General features: G+C 38.5%; 2 protein-coding genes across 4 annotated transcripts in view; one reads left to right on the forward strand and one right to left on the reverse strand.

Moving 5' to 3' along the window:
* The window catches only part of LOC107687647 (liprin-alpha-3-like), a 42,042-nt gene extending 36,385 nt beyond the window's left edge, over window positions 1–5,657 (forward strand). The window contains exons 26-30 of the mRNA XM_016485048.1: window positions 52–252; window positions 1,829–1,897; window positions 2,101–2,263; window positions 3,831–3,889; window positions 4,816–5,657. Coding sequence (XP_016340534.1) covers window positions 52–252; window positions 1,829–1,897; window positions 2,101–2,263; window positions 3,831–3,877 — 480 coding nt within the window. The 3' untranslated portion in view covers window positions 3,878–3,889; window positions 4,816–5,657. The remainder of the gene's footprint in view (window positions 1–51; window positions 253–1,828; window positions 1,898–2,100; window positions 2,264–3,830; window positions 3,890–4,815) is intronic.
* Window positions 5,658–7,960: 2,303 nt separating this feature from the next.
* LOC107687632 (uncharacterized) lies at window positions 7,961–17,865 on the reverse strand. 3 transcript variants are annotated; one of them, XM_016485032.1, is made up of 3 exons: window positions 16,241–16,495; window positions 15,335–15,423; window positions 7,961–9,716 (listed from the first exon to the last, which is right to left on the reverse strand). In XM_016485032.1, the coding sequence occupies exon 3, from the start codon at window positions 9,695–9,697 to the stop codon at window positions 8,345–8,347; it is 1,353 nt and encodes a 450-aa protein (XP_016340518.1). In that variant the 5' UTR covers window positions 9,698–9,716; window positions 15,335–15,423; window positions 16,241–16,495; the 3' UTR covers window positions 7,961–8,344. The 3 variants fall into 3 exon arrangements, with proteins under 3 accessions (XP_016340518.1, XP_016340519.1, XP_016340517.1); XM_016485033.1 differs by having other exon boundaries at window positions 16,237–16,495; XM_016485031.1 differs by lacking the exons at window positions 15,335–15,423; window positions 16,241–16,495 and adding an exon at window positions 17,276–17,865.
* Window positions 17,866–24,386: the final 6,521 nt, after the last annotated feature.

Below are 24,386 nucleotides of genomic sequence, written 5' to 3' on the forward strand. Positions count from 1 at the left end.
ATCCAGCGATAATGATCAGTGGTTAACACCCTCCTGCAATTATATTCATAGTCCAGCCCTTGTGTTTCCTGTCTAGATGTGATGGTGTGGTCAAACGAGCGTGTGATGTGCTGGGTGCAGTCCATCGGCTTGAAGGAGGATGCAGATAACCTGACTGAGAGCGGTGTGCATGGTGCCCTGCTCGCCCTGGACGACACATTTGATTACACTGACCTCGCCCTGCTCCTGCAGATACCCAATCAGAACACACAGGTACAATGACAGCACTCCTCACAAATATATATTTGTGTTTTACACACTTTCAGACATGACCAGTGTTGGGGAGTAACTAGTTACATGTAACGGAATTACGTAATTTAACTACAAAATAAACGTAACTATAATCAGTTACAGTTACTGAAAATGTTAACGATTACAAAGGGGGTTACATCTGAATTTTATCACACACATACACACACACACACACATGCAGATTTAACTGATTTCTTTCATAAATTACATTGACTGCGAGGCATCAATATTTAGGATACACAATACGTCACATTCTTATTAGACAAATGTTTTATTTCCTTATTGGGTTTATGTGTTTATTTTAGGATTTAACTATTTTTTTCCAAGGCATTGTTAGACACCAGTGTTTCCTGTCATATGCAAAGATTTGATTTTGATTTGACAAAAACAGTATTATAGCTAGTAAAATATTTCCTGTTATGATTTTAAATCTGTTTTTAACCTCAGAATGATCTCAAAGTAAAAAGAGGTGCCAAAGTCTGATTTTGTGGTGGCTGTGCTTTAAAATTTAATTATTATAATCTTAATTCAAGTGATGAAGGATTTCGAAAGTAATCAGTGTTAAGTACTTCTGTAAGGTTACCCTGCCTGCTTTAAATGTTTGAAAATGATTAACAGAAAGACAATCAAAAAGTAATTAAATGTAATCAGTTACATTACTTTTATGAAGTAATTGAAATAGTTACACTAGTTATAGGGTAACTTGTAATCTGGAAGCTATTACATTTCCAAAGTAACCTTCCCAACACTGGACATAACCTATATTCTAACACATTCAATTAGATTTACATTACAAGAAGCTTTTATCTAAAGCGAATTACAGATGAGGAATACAAAAAGCAATTCATCTTAAGGAGGCAATAAACAAAAGAATGTCTAGTAATACAAAGTTTCAGACATTGTTTCAAAGCTGGAACAGGGAGGGAGTAAAGCATAGATGAAATTATTTATTTATTTCATATTTTAAGCAGGATGCAGTTAAGTGCTCATCAAAGAGATGAGTTTTCAGCTGTTTCTTTAATATTGTCAGGGATAATGATTAAATTCATTATGCCACTAAATGGAAGTTAATACAGATCATGTATAAAAATAAATTTTATGGAATCAACCTGTCACATATGAATGCATCAAAATGTCTGCATTTTTATGCAAATTTCAGATGGAAAATGCGCATACTAAAAACATATTTATTTAGGGTGAATAAATGTTATTTGATAAGAAAACATGTTAATAAATTCTTACATGCACATCAAGTCATGATTTTTTTTCTTTTGAACAAATGGGATAGAAGCATTTCTTTCCTCACACATTGTTTCTGTAATATTCCAATTTACTAATAAATGAAATTTACTCATAAAATAAATATTTATATATACAGGCAGTCTATTTATACAGTAGATGTATTTTTTGCATGAAAACCCTGTTGATTCATCAAGTCTCCAAACAATAAGAGCTTTATAGATGAAAGCAGTGCCTACTCATTACTCCTGACCGGACTGGGTTGATTACATGTAAAGGATGTTTATTCCACATCCAGGCACGACAACTTCTGGAGAAGGAATACAACTCTCTCATCGCCATGGGAACAGAGAGGAGGCCAGACGAGGTGAGCAGCATGGGACATGAACACAGCTGGATGTTGATCATCCTTTACCTCCCACCACTGAAAGTATAATGACACTCCTCTCACAGGACTTTCAACAGTCAGATGCATTTTGATGACATGACTGATCAGAATTAGTCACTTCTGAGTGACTGGACTCACTAACATGGATTCTGGTGTTTTTCCTCTGTTCCCGTGTCCTCTAGGATGGCACTAAGACATTCACCCGCTCCCCTTCATGGAGGAAGATGTTCCGGGAGAAAGATCTGAGGGGCGTGACCTCTGACTCCTCAGAGACCTTGCCTGCTAACTTCCGTGCCTCAGCCATCTCTACCCCCTCAGTCACCCTGAGGAAGGTCCAGAGCGATGGTGAGCTCGCACGTTCTCCACTGTCAAGCCACTTTTTTCATTTTAATAATCCTATTACAGTTTTTTTAACAATCGCTAGGACACATTGCTAAATACTTTCTTTTTTTTAACTCCTCACACAGTTCTCCTTAGCAATTTTTAGTTTCACACAGCTGTAAATTTCACACCCAAAATGCACTGAAACTGAAAAAAAACAGATCAGATCAAGTCGTTTACAATAATTCCTTAACACTAGCAAAGCTTGTCAAGCGACAAAAACACTTTGTCACTCACAAAATGATGACCTAAAAACACAAACAAGTAGCATTACCTAGTGTTTACTTTTGTTACATTTCTTTACGAAACAAGAATGACAGCAGTTTAGAATTCACTGCAGAATATGTTACATGGTTTATGTTTACATTACAGTACAAAATTGTTTCCGAATTGTCCCCTTTTGAATAGGCCTTAATGCAATTACCAGCTACATCTAATTGTTTTGATAGTATTTAATTTTTTAGATTAGCAATATATTCCAGTATGGTATTACTGTAGTATGTCTTATTCAGTTGTGTTTTAGGAGTTTTTGCAGTGATTATGTCTGAGTGAGAAAGAGATTCATGTAAACTGAAAGATGTCTGAAACTGACAGGGGTCAGGAAATAGCACAAGCCATTTCCCAGGAGCACGTGTCACGGGCACGTGTGCTAACCATTTAAAAATGTGCAGTTGTGAACTCATTTTGTAGGATTTTGCCAAATTTCTGTGATTTGTGTGTTTGTCAGATTTTTGAATGGCACTCCGAGTATTATAAGATCCATTGAGAAAATTGATATACAAAACTAGATACCAGTACAAGATGTGGAGATATTTTCAGTTATACTACTGCATGAATTTTGTTTGATCGCTTTGTGTGCGAAATATAGCATACTAACAATACATAATACAACATACACGTGACCAGTAAGCAGACATACAGTACATTATACTATTTCACGGCAATCAATAGAATAGGACATACCATAATTCAGATAAGAAATTATAAATAAGAGGGAAAGATTAATGCAAAGATTGGACCTAAAGATAAGCGAGGCTTTGTGGAAATCCCCACAATTAGGTCTGAAATAACTTTATGACAGAGGGATGTTGTGTTAGTTATCAGATAAACTTTGTAAGAAGATTGCTTCCTTATGAGAAAGTGGTGCCAAAGTGACGTGACGTGACATATGGTGACCCATACTTGGAATTAGTGCTCTGCATTTAACCCATCCAAAGTGCACACACACAGCAGTGAACACACACACACCGTGAACACACACCCGGAGCAGTGGGCAGCCATTTATGCTGCGGCACCCGGGGAGCAGTTGGGGGTTCGGTGCCTTGCTCAAGGGCACCTCAAGTCGTGGTATTGAAGGTGGGAGAGAGCGCTGTACATTCACTCCCCCCACCTACAATCCCTGCCGGCATGATACTCGAAACCACAACCTTTGGGTTACGAGTCCGACTCTCTAACCATTAGGCCACGACTTCCCCATGAATGCTGTATAATGCTATTTAGAAATACATCTCTCACTTATCTGTTTCTTCAGCATCTCCGAGGGCAGAGTCTGGCTCAGTGAGGACCTACTCCTGTTGAGGGACTGCAAAGGTGAGATTTAATAATTTTTCAATTACATAGATATATTATTGTACATAATTTGAAAAAATAAATAAATATATATAAATAAATACAAAAATACTTGCCTACCAGACTTTCTAAATCTAGAAAGCTAAACAAAAAATATTTTGAACTGAACAGGATAAAGAGAAAAGTATGTCATGGAAGTATTTAATGACTGTGTGTGGGCAGGGCCCCCAAGATTTGCGGTACACCACTACCAATGATTACCCTCTGCTGATGCCTGTAAATACCAAATCATGAAAATCTGCTCATTTATGAGTTTGACTGAAGCACGTTTAGCATTCTGTTGGGTTTCCTTGGGTTGCTGTAATGGAGTAGACACCTCCGTATTTTGCATGCCCTTTATATGTCTGTGTCATTAAACTTGTTTTGGAAAGGATGTTGCTTTTCATGTTTTTATCATGTGCTTTGGGTTTGTGTGTGAATCATCATCAGGCCCACATGGAGTCTGTGGCCACAAAACTTTGTAGAATTCTTGAGTCCTTCACACACAAACACACCCCTCGTTCATTCATTTATGATAATACGTCCAGCTACCTATAGTGTAATACTTTCAGCACATTTTAACACTTTTAACTGGTTTAAAATGCACAATTTATCCTAAATTCAGATCAGAAAAAATAAAAAACAATCTGCAGATTCCATCTGTATGGAAGCCCATTTTCACCACACAGGAAAAATAATAATGCATTGCTAATTTTCATAAGTTTCAAGAAGTGTAATAACTGTCATAATTATGACTTTTTATCTCAATTTTTATTTTGTCTTTATCTCAGTTACGACATGATTGTGGTGGAAATTGGCCTCCATAAATCAGACTTTATTGAGGCTTTATTGATGAACGTCTACACGAAATGCTGACAATGTGTCGTAATTGTGTCTCTCGCACACAGGAGGCGCCGTTGTCAGAGAGCTGGAACCGGCTTTACACTTCATTCACGGGGAGGAGGGGGGATAAGCAGAAAAAAGCAATGAATATATACATTTATAGATATAACTCTACTGGTCTGACCATTCTGCAATAACAGAAGAGGGATGGAGAAAGAGCAAAAAAAAGGATAAAAGACATGAAGAATGTACGACACAAGAGAGTGGTAAGAAATGGGATGGTTGGAGGAATCGGATGACTGTTTAATCTTTCTTTCTGTCGTTCTCTCTTCTCACTTCCTGTGTCTGTGCTGATGGGACATCTGTAGATGAACTCTCTCGTCTTTCCATCCTTCATTTCAATGGCGCTGCCCGCAGCCCTCGTTCCTCAGAAAGGCTTTCGTTGACCGCCTGCAATTGGTCTCTTGAGTCTCTCGATAGCAAAGGATGTTTGTGGCAACTCAACCTGGACTTCAGGGATGTTTACATACGGTAAGGTTCAGAGGAAGTGTACTTAAGAGCACAGTCGAGGGGCCAGGCTGTGTGAGGCCAAGACTTCGCTGTACGTGTTTCTCAATCAGCACAAGCTGAGAAAGACCGCAGCGAGAGCTACGTGCGAGGCTGCCAAGGGCACAATTCTTGCTCAGTTCCTACTAGGTGTTTTTTTTTTTTTATCTTCAAACATTTAGATTAAAGACTAAAGGTCAGCAGAGAGAGTCAGCAAATGAAGGGAAGCTGGTGGTGGCAGATAGATAGATGCTTGCGGACAAAGCAAGTGACCAGCAGACACGAGTCCTGATGGACAGAATCATTCTAACAACGCAAGCCATAAAAAGACAACAAGAGGTGAACCGAGGAGGAGGAGAAACGGGGGGACGGGGTGGGAGGGAGGGACAAAGTGAGAGAAAACGTTTAGCTTCTGTGTTGCGATGCATGTCAAACAACCAAGACGACAACGATCTAAAACCTTCGGGGAATAAGACGATATGAAGTCAAAAATAAAAATTATGTGTACATTAACATATGAGGTTAAGAGCTTGGGGAACAATTTGTAAAATGTGTGTATTTTCATTTTTATGATAACTATATTTATTTTCTTTATGTATGTATTGAATAACTGTATGTACATGTTCATTTAATAATTCTGACTAATTTAATTTGATCTAGTTTAAAGCGTAAATATGAAATATTAAAAAACACGGTTATTAAAATATGCTACTTGTATGTGTACATTTTGACAAAATTGTGTTACGATTTAAAAACAAACCATTACCGTGGATGAAGATGACAGTGATTCAAATTGAAAATGATGTCTGAAAAATAAACAATAATGATGATGATGATAATGATGAAAATCAAAATAAAATAAAGCGTTCCTAATGGTACTGGAGAGTTCAGCGTGCTCGTGATTTTCAGATGCTCATTTGTGTGCGAGGAGAGCTTTGTTTGAATTCCACCACTGCAAATCAAAGTACTTCCTGTTTTTTATTACAAAACAAATAGAACTACAATCACATATTCATATTTGTGTTTTACTAAAGCCCCTCTCACTCTTCCATCTACTTTGTAAAAAAACATATACAAAAGTATCTACCTTACAAAGATTACATAATACTTTTATTACAATAACTCAATGTGAAAAATGACATCAGACCCTGTGTACAAGACTTCCACAGCTTTCTCAATACAGTAACCAGGGAATTTCTTCCAACACTCATTTTTGAACTGTATTTCTGTAACATTTGCTGAGTGAACAGTACATGGGTGAACAATCGTAGCGGACACTGAAAGCGAGGCGGCACATGTTTTGGGACAGGCATTTGAAGGACACTTAACGAGAAAGCCTTCATCTGCAATTACAAATTCTGCTGACCTCTAAACAGCTCAATTGTTTTTGGTTATTATAAATACACATATATTTGCACGATGTATATGTTTCACATATTGTACAGAAATATATTAATATCAAGTACGTACGCTTACATACTAATTCAACAGTAATAACTTATTGTCTGTATACTATAGATACAATAAAACAAATGCAACAATATACGAAAAGTACGGAAAAATCGTTCTCAGTATTGAGGTTTTCTTGTTTGTGTGACTTTACACACTGGCCTAGCGAGACGTGGATATGGACTGGAGGAAAGACAGCAGAGTGGAGGAACTCATCGTCACCTCGTATAACTTCAAACCCGTATACTGTTTCATGAAACACTAAATAAGTTGCAGTGAATGCACCTAGAAAAAAACAACAATTGAATGACTAACATTTCAACCGCATCCTTACATGACTTGACAAGACTTGGAATATGATCAAAGACTTATATTATTACCCAAGACAGTTCACTTGTATTGCTATGAATGGGCAAAATGGCAACACAACATGGCAGCTCTAGTAATCTAGCAAGTCCCACCCTCTAAATTAAAGAGCTATTAGAATCTCCCATAAATCTGAGACTTGTGCTTGGGATTGCACACTGGCAGGACCAACCTTAAATATATGCTTTTTTTAACGCTATTAGAGCCACCTGGAGGCACTGCAAATATGGCTACAGTGAACTGAATTTTCTTAAAAGGTACTTTGATATAGCCCATACAACCATGGATTAGTTTCATAGTACTTTTTCGGAGCGTAACAACTTACTGGGTTTTGTTGTATGAAATTCACTAAATATACAATATTTGGACACTTAAGCCACATTTAAAAATGTATCATGTTTTTCACATTATATGTGAAAATATCAAAACGAGGCACTTCTTTTTAAAGAAACATTGCACAAGCACACTTTTTATTGTTACTGGTCTCAAATTCTTTCAAAATGAAGACAAAAAGTCATTTTGGGTGTCAAACTGATTAATATTTCATATGTTATTATAACTATTCTGCTAGAAAACCTGCATAAACTTGAGGAGAACTGACTTCATACACCTTGGTAAAAACAACTTAAAAAAAAAAGTGGCTCAGAAAAGTGAAAAGCTTGGGCATTATTTGTTTGCAGATGCCATTTGGTTTGATATTCAGTATCTAATGCATTGAAATGCAAACATGTTTAAAAGTGACTTAGGCTGATGATACACGGGGCAAATTTTTGAGCAATTTTGCCGGGCAACTTTTTTTGAGCAATGTTGCTTAGGCACTTTCCCATTGAGAATGGGTAACAAATTTCTATCTAGATACTTTAGATCGGTTGTGGGCCCTGTGTCTCACCTGGTTGCCCGTTGATGGCAACCTTGCCCAAAATTGCCCGGCAACATTGCTCAAAAAGTTGCCCCATGTATCATCAGCCTTAGTGTCCAAAAACTCCACCACTGTATCCATTTGTGTTCCACAGGAGAAAATAAATCATACAGGTTTTGAGCAACATGAGGGTGATTTTCATGACCATCCCTCAGCGAGACACTGGGGTACAGCGATAAGGTTTTGTCAGGTGCGATGCAGGAACATCTGGAAAAGAAATATCCCCCACACAGTGGACCAGAACAGATACAGTCCCTTAAACGCTCTTTTATTCACATGAACTCTGCGTCAATCCTTTGTTCAGACAGTCCGAGCTATCTGTAACTTCTGCCTTCTCGCACTCTGCCCCTCTCCAACTTCTTCTCAGTGTAGTACGTTCCTCTAGTGAGCAGCACGCAAACGCAGGAGGAGTCAATACGGATCCACCTCCATCCTATCCTCTTGTTTTCATCCGAGGTGAGCGCACGTACGTACGACTGCTTGGTTTCGCACCTGCTCATCCAGTGTTTCTTATCCACCCCCAAGCAGCTGGCCCCCTCCACCGCCTGCACTTCACCTTTCCTATTTGAATCTGGCTTACGGCACTTTGTTTCATAGAAATACTGCTTGAGCGGCCCAGTCTGGGTCTGGATCTCTTGCAGAATAGTGACGGTGTTGCTCCGAAAGTCCACCGCCGTCTTCTTGTTGGTCACCCACCCGCTTTCGGCCTCGCATACGGAGCGTTCCATGCCTTGTGCGCTGTGGACGGCTTGCCGCTTGCGGCGGACACCTGGAACCGGGCCGTCAGAATCAGAGAGACCCAAGAGTAAGTTTCTGTATGCTTCTTTGTCACCTCCGTGACCAGACGTGGCAGCATCCATCATGTGACTTTCCTCGTCCTCAACGTCATCGGCCAATAAGCCCAACTCCAGCATTAAGAGCAGAGGCGGGTGTTTGGGTGGGGAAAGGGCCGGGGAGAAGAGTACCCGTGGATGGGCGTCCAGCAAAAGCAGCTGATCTTCTTCTCGTAGGCCTATGTCATCAAACCCAAAGCCCGGTTCTGCTCCAAAGCCTCCAGATTGCTGCAGCAACTCTTTTGCATTTGTCTGAGCTTCGTCCAGATGTTCCTGCACTGGAGGGCTCTGCAGAGAGACCTTCGGACCTTCAAGAGGCCCGTCTTTCAGTTCACTTCTTGCGTTCCTGTCGTCTTTAAGTACAGTCTCTGCCTCAATACTGCTTTCTTCATGAAACTGGCTATGTTCAAGCTGATAGTCCTTGAGAATATCATTGCTTTGGGAACTGGCTATTTTTTGTGATTTGTATTTCCTAGGATTATGCGGCCTGGAGGCATCTGCTCCGGTAGTCCTTCCTCCACCTGTGTGGTCCTGCTTTGGGTTATTGACAAAAATGTCTTCTGTTAGAAGATTCTCTTGGTTTGCTCTACCTCTGGATATATGGTCCTCCTCAAATGTGCTCTGCTTATCGTCTGTTCTGTGAGGAGCTATGTCATGTGTGCTGTAGTTGTTGTGAGAAGAGTCATGGTCCACTGATGAGTTGGTCGGGATGCTGCTGCTGCTGCTGTCATTTCTGCCAGGCTCTATCATTGCGGCAACAAGCCTGGGCACAGGACTTTGAGGGAAAGGCAGGGCCGAGGCGATCACCATGGCAACCAGGGGAAGCCAGTGCATCACTCCCAAGACGTGTCAACTACGAGTTGATAAAAAAGCAAGTATTAGAAAGCGCATAACGAGGAAGAACAGTGGAGTTTAAGATGACATCACATCACATATTTACTTTGGAATGATTAGAATGTTAGCGTAACAAAATTAATCTGAGTGTAACAGATTATCGAAACAAAAAAAGAATAATTCCCGCACACTATCCGCACTTGCAATTGTATCAAAATATAAATGTATTATTCACTCACAACGTTTCGGTCCCATGACCTTCATCAGGTATATACAGACAGTTCTGACAATCCAATTGAAAAACAACACATGACCAATCACTGCGACACGTGGACACATCATTACCAATCAATGATGTAATACATTATTAAACCTACCTCATCATAAATTTTGATACAATTGCAAGTGCGTAGGGTGTGCGGGATTTATTCTTTTTTGCTTTGATGTTGGACCTGTTTTTTGGTTGTTTTTCCTACGCACCTATTGATTACCTACAATTGTCCAAGTGTAACTGTTGATTGGTTGTTGATTGGATGGAGGCAAATCTGAATGCTAGCTTGCTGTTAATTGTAATAAATTGATGGGTTTTACCGGAAAGGTCCAGCATACCTCACTAGAGAGAGGTTTCACCAGAAGATCATTTGAAACTTTGATTAAAAGTTACCAAAAAAAAAAACATATGTATGGATGAACTGCTCACAATAAGATCTATAATATGCATTTGGAAAATAGATAGGGTACGTTTCATTTTATGCTGACTTGAGAATAAGAAATAAAGTCACAACTGGGAGATAAAATTCGCAATTACCGTTGTATACTTTTTTACTCTGAGGCGGAAACAGGATTTCAAAAGAACAGGCTCAATGCCAGCTCATAAAAATAAGGTAAAATAAGCCTAAAACTGTAAAACTATAGCTTTACAGCTTTGGCATATGTTAGTGGAAAAAAGATGCAAAATTGCAAGCAGCAGATTCATGTCTCTGTGCAGAGGGAGAGTGGAGCCGCAAACTTGCTTCACTATCGCCTGCTCCGGTTGGTTGGCGCAGACATGAAGTCACCGGCTAGCCGACATCTGGCAAAGCTCCGTTTGAAATAAATTCACGAACAGTGTTGGTCTGGTGCTGGCCTAGTTTCACATGAGACCACAAACAACTCTGGTATGTGTGGAAAAGGTTGTAAATTTCACAGATTATGAGCATGACTGAGGCAAACAAAAAGATGCCACTTTACTGCAGAATAAATAAATAAAAGATCCTCAAGGGCCTCAAATAAATGCTCATTTCATCATCTTTTATTATCTTTATTTGTAGGTTTTTGTTGTTCGTGCTTGTCTTGTATCCTTTTTCCATACGTTTGACCTGATGATCCCATATTCACACACTTCTGTAACATGACTCTCTGCAGTGCTGAGAATACTTCAGAGATTTGGGTTATTTATTGACAGGACCGCCAAAGTTCAGCAGTCTTCTACCTAAGACAAGCTCCTGGGTGGTTACTGGCCCAGTTGTAGTGATTTATGTGCTTATTTAGTGGGGGTCAGAGTAAAACTACACTGATGGATGATAAACTCTCTTCCTTTTACTTTCAGCACTAAATGAGCAAACACTCACACTGTCAACCACCAGGTGGAAGCAAAACCATCACATCAAAAATGATCAATGTGCCTCATCATTGGCACTTGTGTAGTTTTTTGTCACATTGTACAATCAAAATAATATTCATATAAAGTTGTGAGGAGAGGGTTGAAAAGATTAATTCAGTGCAGAAACCAAAATATCATCAAAAATATATAAAATACTGTTCAAAAGATTGAAAGATTGGGGTCAGTAAGATTTTTCATGCTCCCTAAGGTTGCATTTAAGGGATCAAAAATACAGTATTGTTTTAATATTGTGAAAATTTATATTTGAATATATTTTAAAATGTAATTTATTCCTGTGGTGGCAAAGCAGTATTTAGTGTCACATGAACCTTCAGAAATTATTTAAATATGCTGATTTTGTGCTCAATTTGTGTTGCTTAATATTTTAGTTTAAACCAAAATAGTCCTATTTTTTTTCCAGGATTCTTCGATGAATTAAAAAAAAAATTACTCAAACCCTTTATTTGAAATCTTTTGTAACATTTATGTCTTTACTGTCACTTTTGATCAATGTAATGCATTGATGCAGAAAAAAAATTATTTAAAAATCTTACCGACACGAAAATTTTAAATGGGAGTGTATATGGAAACAATTTATACTTAATGTATAAAAAATGAGTGCAAACTACATAAAGTGTGTAAGCTATGAGGTGTGATGCTCTTAACGGCAACAAAAAACATATCTACTTAAAACGTAGACAATTTGCTTTTTAGCAAGTGTTTGACAAGAAAAATGTGACCACACAGACCTAGTGTGTCGTCTTGTTGATGATACAGTGAGGGATGCTGTCCACCTGTCCAATGTTAAGGCAAGGTGCAAATCACTCACCAATGCTGTTGTTGTTGTGCTGAGAGATGAGGGAGGGAGAGGCATTTAGAGAGAAAGAGAGCTCAAGAAAAGAAGAATGCTCAGAATGTCAGTGATGTGGCTTCAACTGAGAAAACTCCTCCTGGGTTTCCCCAGGCGGGACACACTAGAATGCAGGAGGGGGCCGAGTGTACGCAGAGTCAAGTGACTGTCCGTTTGAGAAGAAGAGATAATCATTAGGCTCATAGGGAGAGAGTGGGTGGACAGAAAGGTTGTGTTTGAAGTGCAAAATCACTACTTGTGACGCTGACAATAACAGCACCCCGCCCCGGACACTGTTTTCTAATAACACTCAATCCAAACGAACACACTCGCACACAATGCACTACTGAGCCTGCGGTCACACGCAGGGAAAGAATGCCAAGTCCACACGTATGCATGCCGGGACATGGAGCACTACACGTATAAGTGCTTACTTCCTGTTTACGTTCAACATAGGAACAGGTGTGATGTGTGCAAATGAGGCTCTATCGTCTTTTAAATGCAAATATACTTGCTTAAGGCGGCAGTGCGTATATGAGTATTTCAGGTATTTTCGCTGAGAGATTTATAGCCTTGGTCTTTCACAACCGCAAATAATGACAGAATCATATTTTATGCATCTGACATGCCTTCATACCATCTCAGAAACTACAAAATGCTACAATATCAAGACAGTTATCACTAAATCCCAGCATGTTGTTGACAGCTGAAATTAAGTTACATATATGACTGCATGGGAGAATCAATATTTAGGTATTGCTTCACAATATTTAGACTACGTTTAGATTAAAAGGTCAATGACAAATCTTGTTTGAAACTCATGAGGCAAGTTCTTAGAAATGCAAATACTCTTTGCACTCATGTTGGTTTCATGCGGTTTTGAAAATCTTTTTCTCCATTTTCAAGAAAAGATTAAATTGAATGACTCTAAAAATGTCATGTGGTGTAACCATCAAATAAATGTACTAATTTTTTTCTCTACACCTCAAACATGTGATTACATACATACATATGAATCTATATTAAAACACATTTGAAGTAATGATAATGATTTTCAAATATATTTTTATATTCATAATAATATTACGTTTTTAGAAGTCACACCCCATGGCATTTGTCAAGTAAACTGAACTAATCTTGCCTTGTCATAAAAAGGTCAAACTGTCTGATGTTTTAGGAGACTTGCTGACCTTGAAACACAGTCATGAGTGTTTTTTTCCCATAAATTAAAAAACATGCTCAACATAGAAGAACTTTTTTCAAATTACTTTGTGTATAAACTGCATTTTTACGGCATAAAATGACTTATTAACAGAAGTTACGTGTGTAAAAATAAAAGCATTTTTCATGGTTGAAGGTAGTATGTGTGTGTGCACAGTCTGCACACCTAAATGAAAAAGGGTGTAGTGCATGTGTATGTGTGTGACCTGAGAGGAAGACTTGCTGGTTAATGTGTATGTTTGCTTTGGAACGGGAACACAAACAGTAGGCAGGCAGACATACGTGCAGGAGGCATATCTGTAGACGCTGGGTGACATGCAGAACCACTTCATCAGTGCGCTCCATTTGCAGCAATGACATGCTTCACGAACTCAGCCATCCAGACAGAGTAGCCCTGCACTTTCTCTCCTCACCTTACGCACAGCTCAAAAATGAGCCTCCAGTCTCACGTAAAAAATGCCAAGCTCCTGAACACAATGAACCCGCATGTTTAACCCGATCTTATACACTCTGCCTCACAGGAACCTGTGCGCACACATCCACACATATCTTTGATCTGAACCACTACGCCCACCCCCATGACAAGCGTAATCTGCGATCTTCTAGACAAAAGCCACCTTAGACAAACACTTTGGCTCTCCCACCTCGTTCTATTCTCGGCTTCACGCCACTGAAAACCTTAAACCCGCATTATAAATAACCTCTTTCTAAGATTTTTCACTGGAAATCAGCCAAAGGATCCACTACAACTTCATGCTATTGCACTATAATAAGCCTGTCAAATCAATTATTGCAGATGTATGGCCTTTATTATTTATCCTCTCCAATCCGAACAAAAGCGTGACTCGTGATAGACATTCTACAATCCCCCTGTTCAGACTTGACGTGACTGACAATTTTGGAATTTTCCCATCGTCCCACTCACCCTATACACTCAGCCATAAGCGTCCAACGCAGTACAGTCTGAACTCCCATATCACGCCACAAAGAAGTGGAGAGAAAATGAAACATAAAGACACAGGTTTAAAATCAAGTTAAACAGGTCATGTCATGACAAAATTTAATTTTATCATTTTTTCATTTACATTTATATCTTTTATGTTTATTTGTTTATAACTTTCAGAACTCAAAACGTTTTATCCAGTCCAAAAAAAGACCAATTGTTGTACTGAACTGCTGTAATGGCTTCCAGCTTATTAGACAGCTGAAAATATAAACCAATGACCAGCCACGTTTGCACATTGGTACTCTGTGTTTAGCAATCTGTCCAAACCAAACCCAGTCAAATAATAAGGAAGATGATTAAAATTATTCAAAAGTAAAGAAAGAGTTTTTCTAAGTAATTTTTTAGACTTTGTATAGTTCCCTAATTGCATCACTGTAGTTTATGTGGATTTATGAAGATTTTTGTGGATTTATGAAGACGTTATTGCAGACTTTGCAATAAGGCTTTAACTGAAGGATGGGGCGATGCCAATCATAACATATATATTGATAAGTTTACATGGGGTCTTAAAGCTCCAAATGGAAAAAAAAACAGCCACAATGGTTGTGTAAAACTAAATTATGAATTATAAATAAACCTCTTGGGTAAAAGAAAAAAAAGGTAAACAATTATTTGACCTCTTTAATATTAGTTTAAAAAAGAAAGAGAGGAAGAAAGACATCTTTCCTAAAAAGATACTGCACAAATTCCCTCTGCGAGAAAGAAAAAAAAAAAAATTTCTTGGCAGACAGGGATTATTATTCCAAGACAAACATATCTTGTCCCTCCTCTTTCTCATAAAAATAATTTACATAAAAACCCCCCAGCTGTACATATGTTTCTGATCAAAGGCACTGTGTTGCAGTTGAGAAATCAGTAGCTTAAACACATCTGAAAATGGCTACCACACACTGAGCGTGAGCGACACATTCCACTTACTCCTCACACTTCAGGATAATCTCCATCCACACTTTCCCTCTTTCTTTCTGAGAAAGAACTTTGGTCTGCTTCAGATCCTGCCTGGATAACTGGAGGAAGAGTTCACATTAATACCTGTAGGTTTATTCTCACTTGTTCTGTCTCGGTGGCTTTTTATGTGTTACAGGGGTGAGAGAACAGTTACACAAACATTCATTATGTAGTAAACAAAGGTTGTGAGTTTCTGTTTTTATAGGCTAGATGGGCAGGTGACTGACAGGATGTGCATGTGTGTTAATTATTGTTTTAATGGCTGCCAGCTCCCACCCTTTAACTCCATTACTGTGTAAACACATTAACACTGACAAACTACTACTCTCGTGTGTAGCTCTAACATACATTTGTTTTTTAAGACTTCCTCCAAAGGATGAAAAAATACTATAGTAATTTATAGTAAATACTATAGTGTTTTTGAACCATACTATAGTAAAGTGTATTATACTGTATATATTATAGTATTTACAACACTTTGTTAATGAATGCTACAGCATAGTGAAGTATTAACTATAGTGAACTGATAAACTGTAATAAATACTGTAGTATACTTTAGTTTTTACTACAGTAAACTGTTGTGTATTGTAGAATAATAATATATATAGTTGTAGAAAACTTAGTACAGTATCGGGTAAAGTAATTTGTTTATATTACTACAGTTGTTATTTTACCACAGCAACTATAGAATTATCACAATAAATTAATTCAAATACTTTACTATAGTATGGTTCAAAAACACTATAGTATTTACTATAAATTACTATAGTATTTTTTCATGTGGGTAGTCCCTATAATATTACACAATAAAAATATCTGGATTATTTAAGATGTCATTCGGAGAAATAGTAAATGCAAAAACAAAAACACACCTACTGTGTATTTCAAACAGCATGCTGGACTGGCTTTAGAGAAGCTTCTTCCTAGGTACGCAGGCCGGGTAAACAAAGGTTGCACACCTGAACTGGACGGCGCATTGGACGGCGGAGAGCGTCGATTTAACCGCACACTGCACGCGAGTGACGGGACAGCACCGTTGAACGCACTTAAATTTCTAATTTTGTCGATTCGCTAGCGGCTGGCCTACTGTTGAAAAATATGAGATCAAACATATTTGGTCTTTCGCCAAAATAGTTTTCAGTCATCTCTTTCGAGGCCCGGGCGAACGCTTCTCACGATCGCTTAAATTCCGATTGGTAATCAAGAATCCAACTCATTTTTATGAATCGGTTCTTTAGAAGAAATCGTTTCAGATTAATTTTTTTTTTTTTTTAATTACTGTAAATGATGATGGGGTCTCATATTACATGCTCTACTAACCGGTTCAGCAAAACTGTAGGCCTACATGTCCAGACAAATTGCTGTTTATTGCAGTTTCAATTTATTTATTTTTTTTTACACATTTTTATTGTGATTTGTTGCCCAGTATGTTCCAGCCATGATTCAGCTCATTTGAAATATAATTGACCTAAATGTAATTTGCAATAAACAATACTGAAATGTATCTACATCACCTGGCTGGAAAGGATGTTTTAATAAAATGCTATTACAACCAGCTGTTTTCGTAATACATACTATCAGCTCATGTATCGAACGAGACTCGGTTCACTGAGGACTCGCTCGGATTGAATTCAGTGAGTGAAATATTTTGCGAACCGGTTCATCAGATCCAGTGTAAAGATTCGACTCAAATGAACAATTCATTTGCGTTCGGTTAATTCCAAAGCTTGACAACCTGTCAACGAGTCCGATCAACACCTGCTTCACATTAAATTAACTGTTACAAAAATTAACCCAAATAAATTGCATCTGTCATTACACCCCTTTAGATGTCATCAGCAGTAGACATAATGTAGCCTAGTACGCTAACATGTCAAGTTAAAAAAGTGACTTTGAAAACGCAGCACCTACCGTTTAGGTGAGTCTCGGGCCACGCGTACCTTCGGCGAAAACCACATTGATTCTACAGTCCGTCAGTCTCACGCAAAAATTAACGAAATTTCCAGAAGAACTCACATCGTTCAAACTGCAGAAGTCTCCCATATCATCTCCGGAGTCCAGTCTGAGAAGGTCCACGTCGAGTTGTACTTCCACGCTTATCTGTTTAAAACGCGCCTTTTAATCTCAGGTCTTTATTTACGCGCGAGTTTCTAAAAGATTGGCATGCAAGCGTTGAACTACCAGAGCAACAATACACCTCTGACACTGCGTGCATGAGCGTCAGCTCTACTTTTCCAGCAGTCAGACCACAAATCGCAGACTTTGAGCTATAAATGAGCGACGTTTGATCTGAAATATAAGTTTAAAAAAGTTCGTAAAGTGGATGCATAAATTCCCGCGCAGAGAAGGTTTGAGTGCTGAAGTAAGGTAAGGTATCTTCATGAAAGGCGGTGAGGGGACAACAGCCAGTGGGAGTGAAAGAGGGCTGGTTTAGAAGAAGAGGAATGGACAGAGTGAAAGAAGACATTATGGTGGAGGAAAAAAAGGACGAGGACCATCTGCTGGCGGTGGGTGTTGAGAGATCTCATAATGAAAAACAAAAAAGAGAGTGGAAAATGGCTTAAAACTAATGGGTGGACCGACTGTCCTTAGGAACTGATTTATTGTCAGTAAATTGAGTTTAAGTCCAAACTAATCACCCCAAGCAAGTGCATCTACACCTTATGACCTTTTAGTTGTTAATAACTGTAACTAAAAGTAGCGGACAGCGGAATTTCATTTAATTCATGTCAGCTTATGGTGGACTGAACAGGTTGGATTTTGAGACCGTGCAGCTCTTGAATTAGGGGACAATTTGTTAAAGCAATTTCCTCTGGAGATTTTTTTTTTTACAGCATCTACCGCCAACCAGCCCTTGGTTTTTATAGCAGGAGATGTATATTGCCTTCTCTCGTTCTCCCCTCCTCTCTCCTCCTTTCACCTAGCAGAAATTTCCATCCCACCAAAACCCATTTCCCCAGAAAGTTTAAAAGGATGAAAGGATAAGGAAAAGAAAGGAGACAAAAGAGAGAAGTGTTCTGTTACAACCCTGCCCCTGTGAGACTGTGAAAGAGTTAGGGGATGAGAGAGATGGGGGAGAGAATAAGAGAACGAGAGGGGTACAGAAAAGAGGTTTTCAAATGAGGAACGGGGAACCGGTGTGGAACTTCATATTTAACACACACAAACACAGGTGAGCGCACACACACACACACACAAATACAAAGCCCAGTGAGGTCTGAAATGTGGTCTGGCCCCCTCATATCATTGCTCCTGTCCTCTCCTGATGCTGTTCCTCCCTCTTGGCATTTAGTGTTATTCACTCCCAGTCTTTACCTCCTTAGCACTATTCTGTCTCTCTGGTTTTGTCTGAACTTGTTTTGTATGCACTTAGATATTTCAACCCCAGGGCGTATCGGTGAGATTGAAGGAGTTAGAATGAGAGAGAGCCACAGGAACAGAGAATGATTGAGAGCGAGGAGTCACTGAGGTATTGAGCGAGATGACAGGCGAACAAAGGTAGAAAGGGGAAGAAGGGACAAACTCAAACGGAGGTACAAAAGTTCTTTCACACACTCGCACTCAAATGGCTAAACACACGCATACATGCACACGCACAGAGAGCTCTGACAGCTTATCGTTGAAGGATAAAAATACATTTCTGCATATCATGCTAAAGGTCTTATCAAGTAGTAGTGTGAACCAGCATTACTTGTTTTTGTGAAAGACCTTTTAGCACCCTACACCCCAAACACCTATACAGGGCAACTCATCACACAAGGACCACACCGCACGTCACTGACACTGAGTCATACATGAGAGCTTCTGACGAAATTGCACATCTTTCAGATGCCGAAACCATACCACAGATAAGAGACAGTCCTTCTCGTAATACGACCTTGAGCTTTGCAAAAGACACTCAATAAATAGATGCTGATTATTATCATTGTACCAGTGTTATTTTAGTATTATTGACACACTATTATAGTTTTTGAGTAGCCTATTTTGATTTTTTTTTATATATTTTGTTTTAATTTTCATTTTAAAATTTTAGTAATTTTGTTTTTTATTTTTTTTTATAATTTTAAAAATAAAATGTGTATATAGTTTTTTTTATTAATGTTTGTTTGTTTTATTTTTATTTTTTAGTACATCAAGTTCAACTAAATGAAAATGAGATATGTGTCCTTGTTTTTAATGTTTTTTTTATATTTTATTTTATTTCAGTTAATGTTTATTTTATTTAAAAGTAACAAAATTTTTTTTTATGGCTTTAGTTAACTAATAAGTCATAAATGCATTATACTATTAAAATGTAAACATAAAAATACAGTTAAAACAATAATGTAAGTAATTATTACAGTAATATGTATTATTAATACTAATAATCATAATATAACAATAGTAATTAAAATATCATTTTATTGTTGTTTTTTAATCTTACAAAAAGCAATATTAAAATAATAAATAGTTTAATAAAAGATAGATAAATTTAATAGAAATAATATTAAATTTATAATATTAATAATAAATGTAATGAACAAATGTAATACTTATTTTATTTATTATTTAATCATTTAAATGTTAATATTAATTCATTCTTCATTCAAACTTTGGAAAAGTTTATTAAACTTATAAAAGTTTATAAGTACATTTTTGTTTTCTTTGTCCCTTGTTCATAGTGTGTGTCTACATCAGATTTATTTCCATGGCAATGGATATCCCACCTCAAACCTCAAATATCAAAGCAATTACAATCTGTTACATAGCCATTATAGCAATTATTGATAATAGCGGAGCTGTCAAGGAGACCAGTATGCTGTCCACAGACGCTCTCCTGAGCCTGAGGTTAGATTTATGGTCTCAAAGAGGTGTCATTCATTCATTAAATTCATTTTTCATCTCTTTATCCCCCCCTCACACACTTAAATTTCATAGATCTCCTTCATTACTGAACCCCACCGCTCCACCTTACATTACCCCCATTTTCTTCACCCCCAGCACCACCATTACCTCTTTCCTGGTGTTCTCTCTCTCTCCCTCTCTCTCTGTGGGCTGCAGCATGTGTTTCCAATTTTGACTGTAATGCACAGTTCGCTGCAATCTGACCTAATTAGCCCCCGTCATGTGGGTCCGCCCTCAACAGCACCAACCATGGCAGACAGGCTAGAGGTCAGAAGTCAGGGGTCGTAGGTGGGAGCACGGATCGGATAAGGGAGCAGCGCTTTTGATTGATGTGTCAGGTCCTGCAGCATTAAGGGCGGGTTCGTCAGTGTCCACATTAAAAGTACCACTGCTGTAATTTCTTCAGTATTCGGGATCAGAGAGGGTTACTGAGGCCTGAAATTAGATTTCGCAGTAAGACAAAAGGGTCAAAGAGGGGAGGTCAAGAACACAGGAGTGCCGTTCTTAACAAAACACACAGACTAAAGTACATAAGCCACAATCTCACACACCTTGAGATGATAGGTGCTAGGTATCGGATCAGTGGAATGCTTTGCTACTGGGAAAAGTGTAGGGTTAGACCAAGGGATTTAAGAGGGGAGACTGATTTTAGGAATGCCTTAATTATGGGAATGGAGAACCTAACTCTGTTTAATCCTTAATGAGAAACAGCTTCATATGGAACGGAGGGAAGTAGAAAAAATGCTTGAACTTTAAAAGGAATGATAGTGCGCGAGGGAAAGCCTGTCAGCTTTATAAAGCACGTAAAAGTGTGGCTCCACGCTGTGTGTTTTCTGTAAACCGATATGATTACATCTCATATGGAGCCCCTTTTTATAATCTCACCCTCAGCCTCGTTTTACAATCCTCATAACACCAATAGAGGGAAAGCCATTAGAGAAATACATTCAACAAGCAACTTGCATGAAATATTCCTCCATTGATTTGAGTATGGAAATGGGGCTAGCAGTCCTAATGGTTCTTGGTTGAGCACAGTGTGGTGGACCGCTGTCGCCGCAGGCATCCGGTGGGCTCTTATGCTGTCTTAAGGGCTTTATGTTTTACTCCTAGTGTCCTTGAGAAGATAAGCATAGACTGTGATTGTCTTTGAGACAGGCCTTGCATTCCTTAAAGCAGGGGTCTCCAGCCTTTTTTACACCACTGACCGGTTACATTTAGAAAATATTCTCACGGACCGACTGGAGGTGGGGGGGTCTTGTGCATGCTTTGGGGGTGTGCGAGAACAGCACGTGAGTTGCGAATTGAGTTCTCTTTAGTTTCTTATTCTTGTGGTTTAAAATCGCTTGAACGTGTAAATTGACAAATTAATAATCTTGGCGGAATAGATCTGCTACGCTGCTGAATTGCTGCTGCTGTGGGTTATTGTAGTTGTAGATTATTGCTGCTGCTGCTGCAAAGCAAGTATAGGAAATTATACTGCCAATACATATGCTGATACGGTGCTGTGAGTACGGTACTGTGAGACATACTGCTGCTGCACAAGTAACATATATAACAACCCGTAGCAGATCTATACAGGTGGAGCTGGGGAGGTGGAGGCAGAGCCGATCCTCCCTATATGCCAAAAACGTAAGCTGCGTAGGGCCCCCCAAACACCAGGGTGATTTAATTTTAGTTTCGTTTTTGAATTTGGCCAGCAGTTATGAAAGCATGAATGATCATTTCTTTTAATGCGGTGCGCTGTTGCCCTTTCTACGCAAAAATCAGTCAAATGATGTAATGTGAATGTCGTACTGTCGAGACTAAAAAAATGAGTTGAAAGCGTACCGAAGAGACACTGTTTCTCAAGCGCTTTCCGCGAGCGCGATTCGAGACGGAGTGAAACACGGACAAATGTGTTTCATTCATTCATTCATTCATAACCACTCATACCCCACTCCAAGCTGCTGTAAACAGCTCTAGTGAATGCTAACCAGCCATTTAAATGTAAAGCAGTAAGCTCATTGGCTGCATATGCAATTTGAACCAATCAGCTTGTGCCAAGTCATTTAACGCTGTGAATATCATCAGTTTGCGTTAATGACCCATCAGCCTGTGCCATCTAGCGTTTCATGACAGAACTTGGCATTTCATCTTACATTGCATATAATTTCTCATTTCATGCATTCCCTGGGAATTAAAACAATGATCTTGGTGGTGTTATTATACGCTATTGTTTGTGAGATGATAGCTGAAGGTTTGACTGTTGTCATATTGAGCACATTACCTCTCCCATTCATTTATATACATGAGTGGACCGTCTCTGTCAATGTGTGCAGTCATTGAGGTTTGCATAAAAGAGGTAATTGAATGACATGTGTGCTATTTGATAATTACACCGATGCTAGTTATTTAGCCAGAGCAGCATTGACATGTTTTACAAGACCAAACTAATTATGCTTTGTCTGTTCCTTAAATTAAATTGGCTTATGCCACCAAGTAATCAGCCACATCTTGTTTTCCTAATAAAAGCATTGATGAAAAGCACAACAGTTTGTCGAAATGGAATGAAGGGGAACAGGGTTTTGAAGTTCCCATAATTAAACTGCATCTGGAGATGGGGAGAAGAAAGTGATTTTAAATGTCAAACTCCATGGAATAAGAACAGTTGTGTGGCGATGTTTTTACCAAGCCCCATTTTAGATGCACTCCTGTGGTCACAGAATCTGTTCCATATTATTGTGTGTCAGTCTAATTATTGTGGAAAAATGGAACAAAAAGCTGTATATAGTTACAAAGTGTTCCATTTGCAAAAGTTGTTGGTTAGTTTAGAATTTGCGTGAATTTACCAGATTAAATGGTGATAGTCCGTTTCTCTAAAGTTTCTTTGATGGACAACAATTGGCTCATGTTGCACAGGAAGTATAAGACTTGTTTTATCTCATTGTACCTGCAGAGTCTTAATAACATTCACACCATTGTCTTTCTCCAGTGCAATACAAACCATTCATAACAGCTCCTGGGACTCCTTTAGAAGTTGTATCATATACTGCAACTTTTTAAGTAACGTGACTCCTTTTTCTCAGCAGAGGTAGGATGAACCGTATTTCACTGGGGAAACACAGTTGTTGCGGTTTCCATTGTGATGAATGTTGTCTCAAATCTTCAAGACAGGAATTTCTGTCTAAATGGTCACAAATAGTCACCAAAATCACTAGTGCCCTCAGAAAAATAAGCAGTTTTGCTGCACAGATGTCAAATTAGAGACAGTTTATAAATCAGTGTTAATCACAGTGTTTTTGAATTTTAACCTTGCCATGCAAAAAAAAAAAAAAGCAAAATAGATAGACATTCCAGTGAGCATGATTAATATTGTGTGCTTCAAATTGTGTGCGTGCCTTTAAACATTTAAATTCTGACTGATGCGGTAGACATCCCTCCTCCCTGATGTATGCTGAAGGAGAAATGTAACACATTGTAAATTTTACTCACTATACAACACCCTGTTGGGTACTGTTTCAGCGGCAGACTTTGTGTTTGAACCACTGTGGCAATTAGCAGGAGATAGACTTACAGCCCATCCGCTGCACAATAGACAGCAGGAGAGAGAGAGGGGAATGGACAGAGAGGCCGCTCCACTTCTGTAGCTCTCCTCTGCCCCTCCATCTGTCAGTCCTGTGGGACAGGGTGTGTGATAGTGACTGGAATGTGTATATGTACATTTTTGTTGTATATTTGTGTGTGTGTGTAAAGATATTCTCCTGTCATTTCTTTCTTTTCTTTTTTTCTTCTTTTTTTTTTGGTCATTTTTTTTCTTTTTTGGAGGGTGGGTATTGTACATTTGTCTTAATGTATTTTGCCCAAAAATGTTTATAAAGTGAAAGTCAGTGAGGTCCAGTGTTGTTTTGGACCCCATTAACATTCATTGTATGGACAAAAACAGTTCTACATTATTATGATTATTAAGAAAGTCATACAGGTTTAGAACAATAAAATGAAATAGTTGTGCTATTATTCCCATTATGTAATGTTCCGAATGTTCCTTGTTTTTTAAAATGTTTCTCCTTGGTTATGCACACATTTCTCTATAGGGCACATTCCATTTTTATCATTTTGCAAACATCGGATTGTTTCTTTTGAATAACCTCTGAATAATCTG

Source organism: Sinocyclocheilus anshuiensis, unplaced genomic scaffold, assembly GCF_001515605.1.
Source record: "Sinocyclocheilus anshuiensis isolate Anshui unplaced genomic scaffold, SAMN03320099.WGS_v1.1 scaffold361, whole genome shotgun sequence".
Lineage (NCBI taxonomy): Eukaryota > Metazoa > Chordata > Actinopteri > Cypriniformes > Cyprinidae > Sinocyclocheilus > Sinocyclocheilus anshuiensis.